This window comes from Microtus oregoni, unplaced genomic scaffold (genome assembly GCF_018167655.1).
Source record: "Microtus oregoni isolate MIOR12 unplaced genomic scaffold, Mior012 000042F_ref0000377, whole genome shotgun sequence".
Classification (NCBI taxonomy): Eukaryota; Metazoa; Chordata; class Mammalia; order Rodentia; family Cricetidae; genus Microtus; species Microtus oregoni.
The window spans coordinates 6,062,905-6,076,846 of NW_024543209.1; the positions used below are offsets into that span (position 1 = coordinate 6,062,905).

At 43.2% G+C, this 13,942-nt stretch overlaps 1 protein-coding gene across 4 annotated transcripts in view; it reads right to left on the bottom strand.

The window, feature by feature from the left end:
* Window positions 1–13,942, bottom strand: part of Hivep1 (HIVEP zinc finger 1) — a 138,082-nt gene that overhangs the window by 12,478 nt on the left and 111,662 nt on the right. For all 4 annotated transcript variants that reach the window (XM_041632624.1, XM_041632621.1, XM_041632622.1 and 1 more), the window contains 3 exons: window positions 11,553–11,683; window positions 10,709–10,884; window positions 6,847–6,948 (listed from right to left, as the gene is read on the bottom strand). In XM_041632624.1, coding sequence (XP_041488558.1) covers window positions 6,847–6,948; window positions 10,709–10,884; window positions 11,553–11,683 — 409 coding nt within the window. The remainder of the gene's footprint in view (window positions 1–6,846; window positions 6,949–10,708; window positions 10,885–11,552; window positions 11,684–13,942) is intronic.

Sequence of the window (13,942 nt, forward strand, 5' to 3'; positions counted from 1 at the left end):
TCCTAAAGAAAGCAGCAGTTTGATAGCCAGAACCCTAAAAGTGCCTTTTAAATGGAAAAGTTCTGTTCTGGGGATTCTGGGAGACTCCGACCTCTTGGATTCTGTCCTGTTGGTTTGTAAAGACTTGCCCCATTTCCCATGTCTGTAATAATCAAGATCTAAACATGGAGGTGTACTTTCACGTGTCTTCCCAGCCCTTATGTATATACAAAATGTGCCAGATCATTCTTAATTCTCTTGTTTCTTTGTGTGTGTGTGTGTGTGTGTGTGTGTGTGTGTGTGTTGTACATATATTTGTGCACATGTGTGTGGCTGTGCTCACCTACCAGAGGTCAGTGTCAGTTTTCTTCCTGGACTGTTTATAGCCAGAGACAATGTCTGTCACTGTTTGCTGTTTCAGCTACACTGACTGGCCAGCAAGCCCCTGAGATTATAGGCACGCACTGCCACACACAGCATTTAGGTTGGTCCTGGGGATTTGAACTCAGGTCCTCTTATTGTAAAGCAAACACTTTGCCTATTGAGCCAACCCTGTAGTCACCTTACAGTCCGTCCTTCTTTAAAAACTGCAGGATCCCATGACTGATTTAACTACCAGCCTGCTGCCACCTTCTAAAGAAACAGAAACCCTTTTGCTTATGGATTTTTAATTGGGTTTATTTGGCTATCCCTATTGCCTAGGCTGGCCTGAAAACTTCTGGGTTCAGGAGATCTGCCTATCCTGAGCCTGCCAAGTAGCAAGGACTATAGTGTGCCACCATTCCCAAGATGACTTCACAATTTTCCAGATACTCCAGACTCAGGCTTCCTGGTACTGGCTTCTGAAAGGACATATGGCTCAATCTGGCTGCTTTTCTTAACTACTGCATTCCACAGTGGACAGTTGCAATCTGCTGTCAGAATTAAATGACAAAGTTCACCTGTATCGAGGCACAAACCCAGAGGAAGAAGGAACTCACTGGGTTACTTCAGTTTTGACTAAGATCAGCCTGATTTCTCATAGCAGGAACAGGTCTAAGTCAGGACAGAGGCCTCTGAGGGCTGAAGGGTAGACTGAGGGCACAGCATACGTCTAGCCTATATGAAGCCCTGACTTCCACCTTCAGTAGTGGAGGGAGGAAAAAACCTCCTAACCATAGCCCTGAGAACAGCAAGCGAGGGGCTGCATGGTGGCGACGATGATGATATGTACTTGGGCCTTTGGGACCTATTCACCACCTCTTCACTGCACAGATAAGTACAAACACATCTGTCCTCCAGAACCTTGTCATGGCTTAGATATGGGGGGGGGGTGTTTCAGATGTGGCTCAATGGCAAGGCCCAGGGTATCCCAAAAGGAAGGCATGGTAGACTTACCCTTCTAAAGCTTTATTGAAAATGTCTTGGTGTGGGGCTAAATAACCTAAGCCTTTTAGACAAGAGTCTTTTGGGGCAAAGGTGCCCAAATTGAAGGAAGAAGAGGACTTAGGAATGACAGAGTTGGATGTAACAGGCAGGGTGAGCCACAACCAGGGAAGGGGTGGCGGCCCTGGAACACTGTACAAGGGAATTCGGAGTGGGGAAAATCTATTTGAGATTTAAATTTGACTTCTCATTGATGCAATCCTTCACATCTTCAGGGTTTCTGCTGGAGCAGTGAAGATCAACTGCTTTGTGCATTCACACCTGAAGATCACTGCTGGTTAGATATCCTTTGTCAGTATGTATTCTAAATAGCTAAAATTATGTATGTTGTTTCTTTTGATTTGCTTTTTTATTTTAACATCAACTGAAGTCCTTGCAGTCTCTTTAGAGCCACACATCCTGCTTATTTGCTTAAGTCTTGCATAATTTTATTTTCTCAATTGCTCTAGAAATGTGGAGCAAAGATCATTTGGCTCTTCACCTGTGACCTGGGGTTTGCATTCTTCAAGGTAGTGATGACACTGATAGCTGCTGCTGCTGCTTTAGTTTAACACTGCCCTGTGCTAAACTAGTAGTGATTAGCGTGACAGAGGAAATCCTAAGTAGGTGGGTGCTTTTATTAACAGAGCAGCTCAAGGGATCCGATCCCTTTTTCTTTGACAGGTAGAATTTCCCCTTCGGGTGAAGAGCAGATTTGGTGTCCTTTGGTGACTCCAATTTTATGTATAGATGCATAAATGCATAAAGACTAATTCGGAATCTTGTTCTTTACTAAGTTAGAGAGAGCACTGTGTCCCACAGAATGGACTAAGGGAAGGGACAGGCCCTGACTTGATCAGCTTTGAATGTCCCCATGTTGTCAACAGTCTAAAAGAACAAATTTTCTCTGTAGAAGTTACTGGAAAAAATGGAGCATATCTCTACTAATCTGGAGAGAGCATTATCACAGATGAGAAGATGCAATGTTAGAGACTTAAAACGTCTGGTATTTAATAAGATCCAGTGACCAAAACCCAACAAATTAAAAAACACACATACCATCACCTTTGTAATATCTAATGTTAATCTGGACTTGTAACTGAAACATTACAGAGAGTGACGGGTATTAAATTTTTAAATAGTATATTACAATTACCATTTGATTACAACTGTTCAAGCACTAATAACCAAGTATTTCCTATTCAATCATATGTCATTTCTCCATCATTAATTCAATCAACAACTGTTTACTATCTACTGCCATTAGGTAGTGAACAAAAATGTGAAGATGTTTGTGAGCCCCCACCCATACACACACACAGTGTGTGCTCTATGTGTAGATGCCCACAGTAGCCAGGACAGTAGTTAGATCCCTTGGAACCGGAGCTACCAGATGTGGGTGCTGGGAACTAAACTTTAGTCCTCTGGGAGAGTATAGCAAGTGTTCGTAATTGCTGGGCCACTCTCCAGCCCCCGGAAGACATTTTCTTGGAAGCACCAAGAGGTTTTACGGATATATTAGAGGAAAAATGGGGAAAGCATGGCTATCAAGACAACTTCAAGATTTGTGGTGACACAGCTGAGAGAATTCACAGGGAGGAAGTGTGCCTCTTCATAAGGGGAAGTGGGGGAGGGGGCGTGTGGGATACATTCACCTGAGTGTCTACTAGACAGCCAAGCAGAGATGGGTTGCAAGTTTGCAGAGAATAAACAAAAGACTGAAGAAGATGGCCTGTGGGAGTAAGCAACGGCAGAGGAAAGAGAAGGTCAGAGGCCTCTGCCCTGGGCAACATCTGGAGAGGCTAGAGAGATGGAGGAACCAGCCAAGGATATAGAAAAAGAATATCCAGCATATTCCAGGCTACTGGGAGGCTAACAACTGGCACAGCCTCCAGACAAAGAACCCTACATTGAAAGTTTCTGAGTCCTGCTCACCCAACATTTAGAAAGCTAGTGAGCAAAATCTCAATCTGCAGTGCCAGAGAGAGCTCAGGCAGTCAGAGAGCTTCCGGTACAAGCATGAGGACCTAAGTCAGATCATAGAGCACATACAAAATCCAGGCATGGTTACTTTTCTTGTCGACTTGACACAAGCTAGGGCTGTCTGGGAAGAAGGAACCTCAACTAAGAAAATACCTCCATCAGATTGGGCTGTAGGTAAGCCCGGAGGCATTTTCTTGATTAATGGTTGATGTGGGAGAGCTAGGCCTATTATGGGTGATGCCACCCCTGGACAACTGGTTCAATGTTGTGTAAGAAAACAGGTTGAGCAAGGCATGGGGAGAAGGCTGGCAGCATTCCTCTCTGGCCTCTGCTTCAGTTCCACCCGTCCAGATTTCTCTCTGGAATTCCTGCCTTGAGTTTTACGACGGACTATAAGCTGTAAAGCTGAAATAAAACATTTCTTCCCCAAGTTGCTTTTGGTCAGTGTTTTATCACAGCAACAGAAACCTACCTAGGACACCAGGCATGTATACACTTTTAACCTTTATGCCATTGCGGGGGAGGGGGGCGCAGAGACAGGAGGATGGCTGGGGCTTGTTGGATACCAGTGTAGCTCCAGGTTCAGTGAGACCCCAACTCAAGGGACTAAGGCAGGAAGTGACAGAACCGCATACCTCACTTCCTCCTCCTATGCCACACCCAACCTGCACCTCCACACACAGACGCTATCACCCATCTGTAACTATCACCATCTTAATGGAGTGAGAGCTCTGGAGGAAGACTGAGGCCAAACATTGGTCATTAAGAAAACACAACCCTATCTGTCCATTGTGCTGACTCTCCAACTGTCGAATCCAGACAGTGATATACTGGAGAGGAGGGGGAAATGGCAGGCTCCTTCTGGAAAACAATATTGTAAGAATAGATACTATGCTTTGTATCTACATCAAAGTGCTATTTTTTCTGCAAATTAAAACCACCAGCATGAGCCGGGTGGTGGTGGCGCACGCCTTTAATCCCAGCACTTGGGAGGCAGAGGCAGGCGGATCTCTGTGAGTTCGAGACCAGCCTGGCCTACAAGAGTTAGTTCCAGGACAGGCTCCAAAACCACAGAGAAACCCTGTCTCGAAAAACCAAAAAAAAAAAAAAAAAAAAAAAAAACCACCAGCATGAAGAAAACCATATACTGCTCATCTATATAGAATATGTATTAAATGAATTGAAGGGAAATCGTCCTGTCTGTCATAAGGGAGGAAAGCTGCTGGAACAAATCAAGGAAGCATGAAGTGCTTTGAAAAATTTTACTTATCAGCTATGATCACATATGCATTTAAAATATTTATGAACACCATCTTGAGCATGAGCACAGATGTATTTAAAATGATTTTAAATGGAAAAAAATGGAATAATTGAAAAAGCAAGATAAAGTTTAAAACAACTACATATTTTATTTTACTTACACTGTAAGCCTACAATAAAGTCAAAGGGAAGTCCACCTAGCAAGGTGTAATTCACAGAACTACACTTCTTTGTGGGTTTAGGATGTAAGTACCAGCTTCCCTTGTCATTGTTGGCATAGTGATAGAGAATTGTAAGCCCCCCTCCATGACACAGCACTCAGGATTTATTTAGTATTTGCACACTATGTTTTACTATTTGATAGAAGCAGATAAAGCTAAGTACACTTACCATAAATACGGTAATCCGAAAAACACAAACTGAAAAAAGACCAACTGGGAAAAAGAGCTTGTTTTGTCTTAACAGGGAGCCATGCTATAAACTTTGAGTTAGAGCCTACGGTCAGCTTTGGAATGAGAAGAAAATATGAAAGCCAATGGGTAGATATGTCTGTGGGCTAGCAAGTCAGTCTACCTAGGAATGGGTAGATTGGTCCATAGGCTATCAAGTCAATCCATCCAGGAATGGGTAGATAGGTCCGTGGGCTATCAAGTCAATCCACCCAGGAATGGGTAAATAGGTCTGTGGGCTAGCGCAGGTCAATCCACCTAGGAATGGGTAGATAGGTCCATGGGCTATCAAGTCAATCAAGCTAGGAATGGGTAGACAGGTCCGTGGGTTAGAGTAAATCCACCCAGGAGTGGGTAGACAGGTCCATGGGTTAGAGTAAATCCACCTAGCAAGGTGTAATTCACAGAACTACACTTCTTTGTGGGTTTAGGATGTAAGTACCAGCTTCCCTTGAGAATTCAGAAGAACCTGCACATGTAACCTATTCCCCTAAGGCTCATCTTGAAGTAAACGCAGCAGTGTGCAGGGCAGCAGCATGGCTGTTACAGCCTTTACTTTGTACCTGTTCTAGTCACTGGTGGGTACATACCCTCGCTCAATCCTTACACATTCTTCCTTCCTCTTTAAACTGGAATTGCTCTTACTACCCAGACCACGTCACTGTTCTTGCACATTAAGAAATTAATTCAGGATGATTCACTCTGTCTATTACTGGTTGAAAAGTTGGATTAAATAAGTTGATAAATTCTTGAGTTAAGAACAGAAACTTCACAGAAATATACTTCTATACTCTGGGCAAAATAGACTAAAAGTTTTTCCTTCGAAACTGTAATTATCTACACTTGTTAACAGTATTAAGGGAAAAATATTATTTCAAAACAGTAAGTGTTTTCAACAGGTAAAAATGTTTTATCCTCAAATGCTTACACCACTGCGTTCTTGTTCTTTTCATTAGGGAGGTGTCAGAGACTGAACCCAGAGCCCCAGCATGCCATGCAGGCACTGTACCACTGAGTTGAGCCACACTCCTAGCATCTGCCAATACCAGGAGCAGGGTGACCTCCTGAGCTAAATGCTGAATGTCAGAGAAGCTGACAGCTAGGCAGTGGGCTCCGTTCATGCCACACTGCATACTGCAGCAGCTCAACAGGGAGAGAGAGAACCAGAATAATAATCACACAAAGAAGATGGGTCAAAGGCTTTCAGAACAAACACCTAAGAACAAGGAGGTCAGAGAAGGAAAAGGTTTCTGGCAGGAGCCATGCAAGGGAAAAGTAGACACTGTTTCCGAACAGCACAGGGTCCTGTTGCAGTTTAAAGAAAGCAACAATGTGACCAGTGCAGGCTGGGACAGGGGTGAGGAAGGCAGAGGGCTATGGGGGGCATGAACCAGGGAGATGGTCCTCTACACAGGACATTCGAGTGTCAGCCTGGGTAACAATGAGAAAAGGAAGAGGAAGCAGATAGTATTCTGAGGACTCTCAAGTGACTTGTACTTTATATTGGCAAATGTGAGTTGTCAATTCAAAACACTGGCCAAAGACCAGCATGACCAGATACATGCTTTGGGAAGGTTAATCAAGCACTTAAGAGTAAGCTTCTGGTTCTGTATGTTAACTCTTCCATAGTGGGGCAGGAGAAGTAGGAAGAAAACTGCAGATGAAAACACTGGTCAGGAGTCTATAGCAGAGGTAAATAAGAAGGGGGATGGGTATGTGAGATAACAGACATGCTGTGAAAACACTCTGAAAAGCACCGGTGAAGGCTTACCTGATTCTTCCGTGTCTTGCTCATCTATCAGACCCACCGAGATGCCCAGATCCACACACTTCTTGCTATGTGCCTTGGACTTCATGTGTTTTGTCAGATTTCCTTAAAGGAAAAGAATGTTTATCAAACTTATGCAGTATTATTCTGCCATTGTATTTGTCAACTCCGGACAACTCCATTCTTGCTTCAAACAAACATATACACAGGGCTTAAACAATTCCAACAACTAAGACTGTATGAAAGAAAACACTGGAATTTATAGTTAGTTGCAATGACTTTTGTATTTGCTAGTGATAGATAGCACTTTGTTTTCAAATCTGTCTTGTCTATTGTGATGGTAGCTACTTCTGTCTGTTGGGAACTATTCTGTACTTCTGATTTCCTAAGAATGTGCACACTCTATGCCTCCTTCAGAGCGCATTCTGCTCTGCAGTTCCTGGAGAGCAACTTGTCCACTAGCTGCATCTGCTGCCTCTCACAGCAGCTCACTTCCCTGTATGTGTTTACATTTCAATTTGAAGTCCATCTTCTGTAATATGGTCTTCCACAGAGTCCCAAGGATCCCAAGTTATAGAAGGACCTCTAGAAGAGTTTTCAACCCGGAACCTTAACAATTTCAGGACATGTTTATTTCTCATACGGCCCAAAGTCAATGGAAAGGAGGGTCAGGTGTATTTCAGGGGCCTTGACAGGCATTAAACCCCAAACCCAAAGGCATGAATATTGTCTTGACTCCCCTATGATGTTTTAATGATCTCCCTACCATGTTAGCTTTTAGTTTCTTTTTTATTTCTGGTACCCAGGCATTTACAGTTTTAAATTTTGGACCTTTGATGACTATTCTGGGTTGCTTTTGAGCATCATCAACAGCACTGTGCGGGGCACAGAACAGAGAGCCTGCTCTACACTGTCAGCTCATGAGCCTAGCAGTGCAGGCTATCTGCTCTGGCAGCTGATAGCCACCTATGCGAGGTATCGCAGGTGCACAGGGCACACCTGTCTGGAGTGACCATGGATGACAACGAACAGCTAAGGGTCTCCCGTGGACCCCAGACATCCTGAGTGGACGGTGCTACACCAAAGATACTGCTGACAAGGGCACACTATTTCTTTTGAGAAAACACACAGAGCAAAATTTAAATACTGAATTTTGGCACAGGGAAAAATTAGAAGTGCTTAAAATGTTGGAATCCTTGTTCTAAATGTGGCCTGCATTGAAAGCCCATGCAAATCGGCTGGATTTATACAGCTTCAATTTCTTGGTAGATGCAGAATTTGTGGAGTTAGGCACAGTTGTACATGCTGATTCAGGCACTACCTGGTATATTCTTGTCAAACAACCACACAGCACCCTAAAGCCAAGTGCTTAAAAAGTTCAAGTCTAAGATGCTCCTGCAGCAGCACGTGGTCACTACGAGGTATTAGCTGCTGCCAGGGGTACCCCACAGATCACACCGGGCTTACATGGTCTGCCTGTGGCTGGCATTTACATTACATGAGAAATATGGCAGAATGTTAAGTGTAATTAAGACACACAAGGCAAAGTGGTATTTATTATATAAACCTTTACTTTTTTGGAAGTGTCAAGGTTTTCTCACTCAAAAGTAAACAAATCAATAAGCAGGTGGTTAAAAGCCACCTTGCTGTGGCTGAGATATCTCCATGTCTAAGCCCAAATGCTTTCATAGTAGGTAAAATATCTAAGGTAAATTAAAAGGCTCACTAGTAGTTCACTTTCAAAAAGCTTTGGTTCCCGAGACAGACAGATAGACAGACAGACAGACAGACAGATGGAACAAGGTATGCACTAATAAGAAACTAATATAAAACTGTACGTGGGTGGATTTGGGAATTTAAGTTCTTAATATCCTCTCACAGTTACTGATTAACTCCCTGAATAGTTTAACAAGACAAAACCTACGTGTTTACATGCGTAGGACGTACTCATTCCAGGTTATACCTTGATCCTCTCAGCAACACTGTTATATATGTGGTAATATTTTATTACGGTTAGCCTTGTAAACATGTTTCTCTTCTCACAACCCAAGTTAACAGATGCTTCTTAAATCAGTGTCTACCGATAAAAGAGCAGTGAACGGTTCAAAGGTCCTCATTTTCAGGCAATACTGAGGACTGATCCTGACTGCTGCCTCCCTGACCATCTCCAGGGGGAGGAAGACCTATATCAAACTAGCAGAGAGTTCATGACTGAGGACTCCTCTCTCCCCCAGGCTTGCTTGAAACTCTCCAGAGCTGTTCAAAGTTTTCTGAAGAGTACTTTGTTTCTCTAGATCCTTCTTAAGAAACCACTGTTGTCTGAGCTAACATAAAGACACTCAGTTGATACAGCTGCAACTTTCTTTAAATGCCAATAAATCTAAGCCAGCAATACACCAAATGAGCTCCAGAGAAGACTGATAAAGACAGCCAGTGCAAAACCAGCAGCAAACAACACAGGCAAATGTGAACGCGAATGGAACAAAGATAGTTCCAATAAAATGATCATTTTTTATGGGCACTGCTATGTAAGTCACACATCCCCGTAATTAGATGTGTTGCTGAAGGAAGCTCTACTTTGTGAAACCGCTATCTTTAATGACTTGTTACATAATGATCTGTGAACATGAGCAAAAATTTTATAATAGCATATTCATTACACATAACAGGAAACCTGTGCAGGGTAAAACTACTTCACCTGAGGGCTATGCTTTAAGTGAACATAAAACATAAGCATGCCAAATACAATCTTTTTTTTTTTTTTTTAAGAAATAAACCTTTATAGTCCAGGTCTTTTATTTCTTTTTGTACATCAGGCCATGAATTCGTAGGGAATGGGCTCCAGCAGTTCAGGCTCCTTCCCGTTAGTCCTCACGAAGTGTGCTTCTCTGGGTGGAGCAGGCTGGTGCTTCAGCTGAACCCAGGTGCCCTTCTCTTTGGCTTCCTTTTTCTTCTGGTCGTTCTCCTTCACCCGCTTCAGGAAGCTGTCTCTGCTCTTCGAGTGCTTGATGTGTTCAATCCGCACATTAATTCTCTTGGCAAGAATCTTGCCCTTAACTTGCTTGTTTACAATGATACCCACAGCATGCTGGGTGACATTGTAGACTCTTCCGGTTTTGCCATGGTAACATTTATGGGGCATTCCTTTTTGAACAGTGCCCATTCCCTTGATGTCTACAATATCGCCCTTCTTGTAGATTCACATGTACGTGGCCAAAGGAACAACTCCGTGTTTCCTAAAGGGCCTAGAGAACATATAGCGAGTGCCCCTCCTCTTTCCCTTTGTGTTTGTCATTTTGGCGAGTTACTGAAAGATGGCTACCGCGGCCGAAAAAGCGCCAAATACAATCTTAATGACTATTTCTGAGAGTCCATTAAAAACTTTAGTAGTAGAAAAGTTTAAAAACTTTAAAACTGAAATTTAATGTAATTTGGGTTAAAGTTTATCATAAAAGATAGCTATTTATGGCTAAAATCAAATAAAATGAATGATTATGAAAATGTATTGTTTATTATTTAAAACTCTTCTTGAATCTTTTTGACCCTAAATGAATTTACTTGTGGTTGCAAAAACTTATTTCGTTCTTCAGCCCCAAAGTGAGGATTCTGAAAACATGTCAGTCATTGTTAAGAAACTATGATTCGGGGAATAAAAGGTAAAAAGAAACAGCTGATCCTTTTAAAACATTACTTTTACTTATGTATATTCTAAAACCCTGTAATTAGACGTATTTTCCTCAAAGGGTCTAGAAACATAAGGAACAAACACTCCAGTGCTGGCAAGATGTAACTTAGTAAGAGAGACAACCTGGCCTCCCAGCAGAAAGGCACAGGATGACAGCAGTGGCAGCAAGCCCTGTCCTACCTTTCGTCTTGAAGGAGAAGTTGCAGTAGGTGCAATGGTAGGGGCGGACATCTGTGTGGGTGCGTATGTGTTTCTTTAACATGCTCGGTTTCTTACACCGTATTCCACATTCTTCGCATATGTACTTTCCTCTTCCCCTGCCTCGGACGTATACATACTCCTCATTTGACTTGTATCTAATTTAAAGGGGAAAAAGGAGCAGGGAAATTGGATACTGTGTCTTTGAGAAAAGATTGATGAAAATGCAACCTAAAAAATGAAGCACAACTTTTATACACACTCTACAACGATTTTATGTACATTTAAGAAAGAAGATTCCCAGTTTATGCATCACAGCTAAAGTTCTGACAGCTGGTTCTACTTGTAGTCATTCAATGTAATGTTTAACTCTTAAAATTTCCACAAATTAAAGATGCCAGTTTGAAAGTTTTTTTCATTTTTTCATTGTTAAATTCAACGCAGTGACTGTAAACCCTAAACTATTCTGAAACTCTGCCGGTCACTGGCTCTTGCAGCTTGTTTGTTATTCTTGAGCTAACAGGAAGACAGCAAAAGGCAAGGCACATCTCTCTTAGAGAGATTTCCCAAGCCACTCCATGCTACAAGTCCATGTGGGAACCAGGTTTCCTCTCAAGCTGTTCTCACAGTACATTTCTTACTAGGCATCATTTCCTCTATCAAAATGGAATTACTTAAGAGATACTAACACGTCTTGTCAGGAAGACTCGCTTAGCTACGAATCCTTTAAATAAAATCCTCACTGGCAGGTCTTCACCCACAAGACAGCAAATGCACATTTAAAAGGCTAGAATAAATTACATTTGAGAATAAAATATGTACTTGCCCTCCATCAAATATTTTAATTCTTCGTGGTTCACTTTTGATTAAGGAATTTTCTTTATCTTGCTCACTGTTGATTTCAGAGTCATCTTTATTGCTGAATTCAACTACTGCGGACTTTTGACTACCTACTCTCTGAAAGGGGAAAACAAAAAGAGAAACTAAGTTCATTAAGCTGGAATCACAAACACTATTATGTTTTACTAGCAATTAACATAACAAAGTACAGACCAGAGGTTAGCTCAGCAGGTGTGTGCCTAAGAGGGAGCCTAAGTCAAGGCCTCTGCTGTCTTCCTCCAGTCCCCACTATAGTCCAAGACAGCTAAATGAACTTGGGGCCCAGGAACTTGACAAAAAAACCTTCTTTAACAGACTAAACAGTCTTTATGTTTCACTGGCCACCTTGTTACGTTTCACTCTATTTCTTTCTTGTCTTTTTTCTTTTTCCTTCTCTCTCTCTCTCTCTCTCTCTCTCCCCCTCCCCCTCTCCCCCTCCCCCTCCCTCCCTCCCTCCCTCCCTCCCTCCCTCCCTCTCTTTTCCGAGACAGGGTTTCTCTGTGTAGCCCTGGCTATTCTGGAACTTATTCTATAGACCAGGCTGTCCTTGAATTCAGAGATCCTCCTGCCCCTGCCTCCTGAGGGCTGGGATTAAAGGTGTGTACCACCACTGCCAGGTTAAGTCTACCTTTTAAACAGTTACTTCCTTGGAGATGGAAAAGCACTAGCTACTTGTAGATACAGTCTCAGGTTCCTCAAAGGCAGCACTAAAACCCCTCCAACTTGGGAGAGCCACGAAGGTGGAGCAGAAGCCACCCTTCCCAGTCTCCATCCCACCCCTCTCCCATTTCTTTGAAGAACATGGTTTCTGTCTCTAAAATAGTTGTCAAAAACCAAACATTGGTTAGCGTGAAAGTAAGGTCAGACCAAAGGCAGAGGTGGGCTGACAGCAATAAAATCTTTGGAAAAGACAGCAGACATCAAAATGACAACGCATGTGTAGTTATCCTAGAGAGAGTACCACCTTAAGTCGCGGCTATGCCACTTTGTCAAAGCCAAGTGTTAACAGCAAAGGCTCCAAGTCCTGTCCTGGCCTTCACAAGAACCACAACTTCCACCAGGACAAGTGCCTTTTCTACAGCGGGACTCAGCAACACTGAAGTGACTTCCTTGGACCAGAGAAAGTGCATCATGGAGGAGTGGCTGGGTCCACTGCAAGAGTCTGGGAGCTCAGGCTGCTGGCCAGTTCACAGAGGCCAGAGCAGTGATTACAGACACGCCCACCTGTTTTCTTCCACTCCCTAGCAAGCAAGCAGACCAGATTCTTTAGAAAGTAGAACACACACACTCTTGCTTGATGTTACCCCTTTACCAATGGTCTTTCTTACCTTCTTTTCCATATCAAATTCCCCCCTCCCTGGCGGGGGAAACGGCATTTAAGAGATGGACACTGGAACCCATACATGTTAGGCAAGCTCTTTTTTTCCAAGAGCACGCCTCAGCTTTCACACCCTGTACCTTCTACCATCAAATCCAGCTTCAACTTGCTAAAGACATCAGGTAGTTAAACGGCTCAGCTACTGCAACAGTTCTAGTACGCCTGCGCGCTCTGGGCATCAGCTGTATACTCTTTCCATTTGCAATCCTGACAGTATTACCACATGGGTTATACACAACAGTAAGCTAGGTGCCCCAGCCTCCCGAGCCACTTGTTCACGGATTCTAGTCTCCGGTGAGAAGATTGTATAGAGCACAGACTCGCGCCCCCCCACCCCTCTATACAACGGCATTTAACAACTCCAGGAACACATACTTCTGAGTTGTGCCTGCTACCATTTCCCTCTGGGGCTCTGTCTGAGTGAACTTTCTTCACTGTCTCTCCATTCTCCTCCCTCTGATCAGTCACAATCGTTCCTGAAGCCGATAGTCATCCAGACAGACCTTCCACCTGCTGCTTCCCCCAAGAGATTTGAAATCTAAGTACCTGGTGCCAGGACTTCTTCTGCGGCTTTGTAACTCTCCCCTTGGGTTCTGGGGATGGAAAGGAGGATCTTACATATGCCCAACACTGAGTTACAGCTCAAGCCTGGGAGGACCACGCTCACTGGGACATTAGGAACATAAACCTGCTTATATCCTCAAGGAGAGGGATGGTCCATCTAGAGTTCCTATTTAGGGAACTTGGGGTCTAAGAAGTCACAACAACAAATCTCTGAATCTGTGGCTGTACCTTCCTTCCCTGGCACAGATGGCCCTCTGTAACCATGTACAACCCTTGAGCTGTATCCATATTGTCAGCTTTAAGCTACTGACAAAACCTCCAGTCCATGCCAGAGTCCCTGCGGTCTTTAATTAAACCAATTTCTTCTCATTTTCACATACTTTAAAGATCTACTA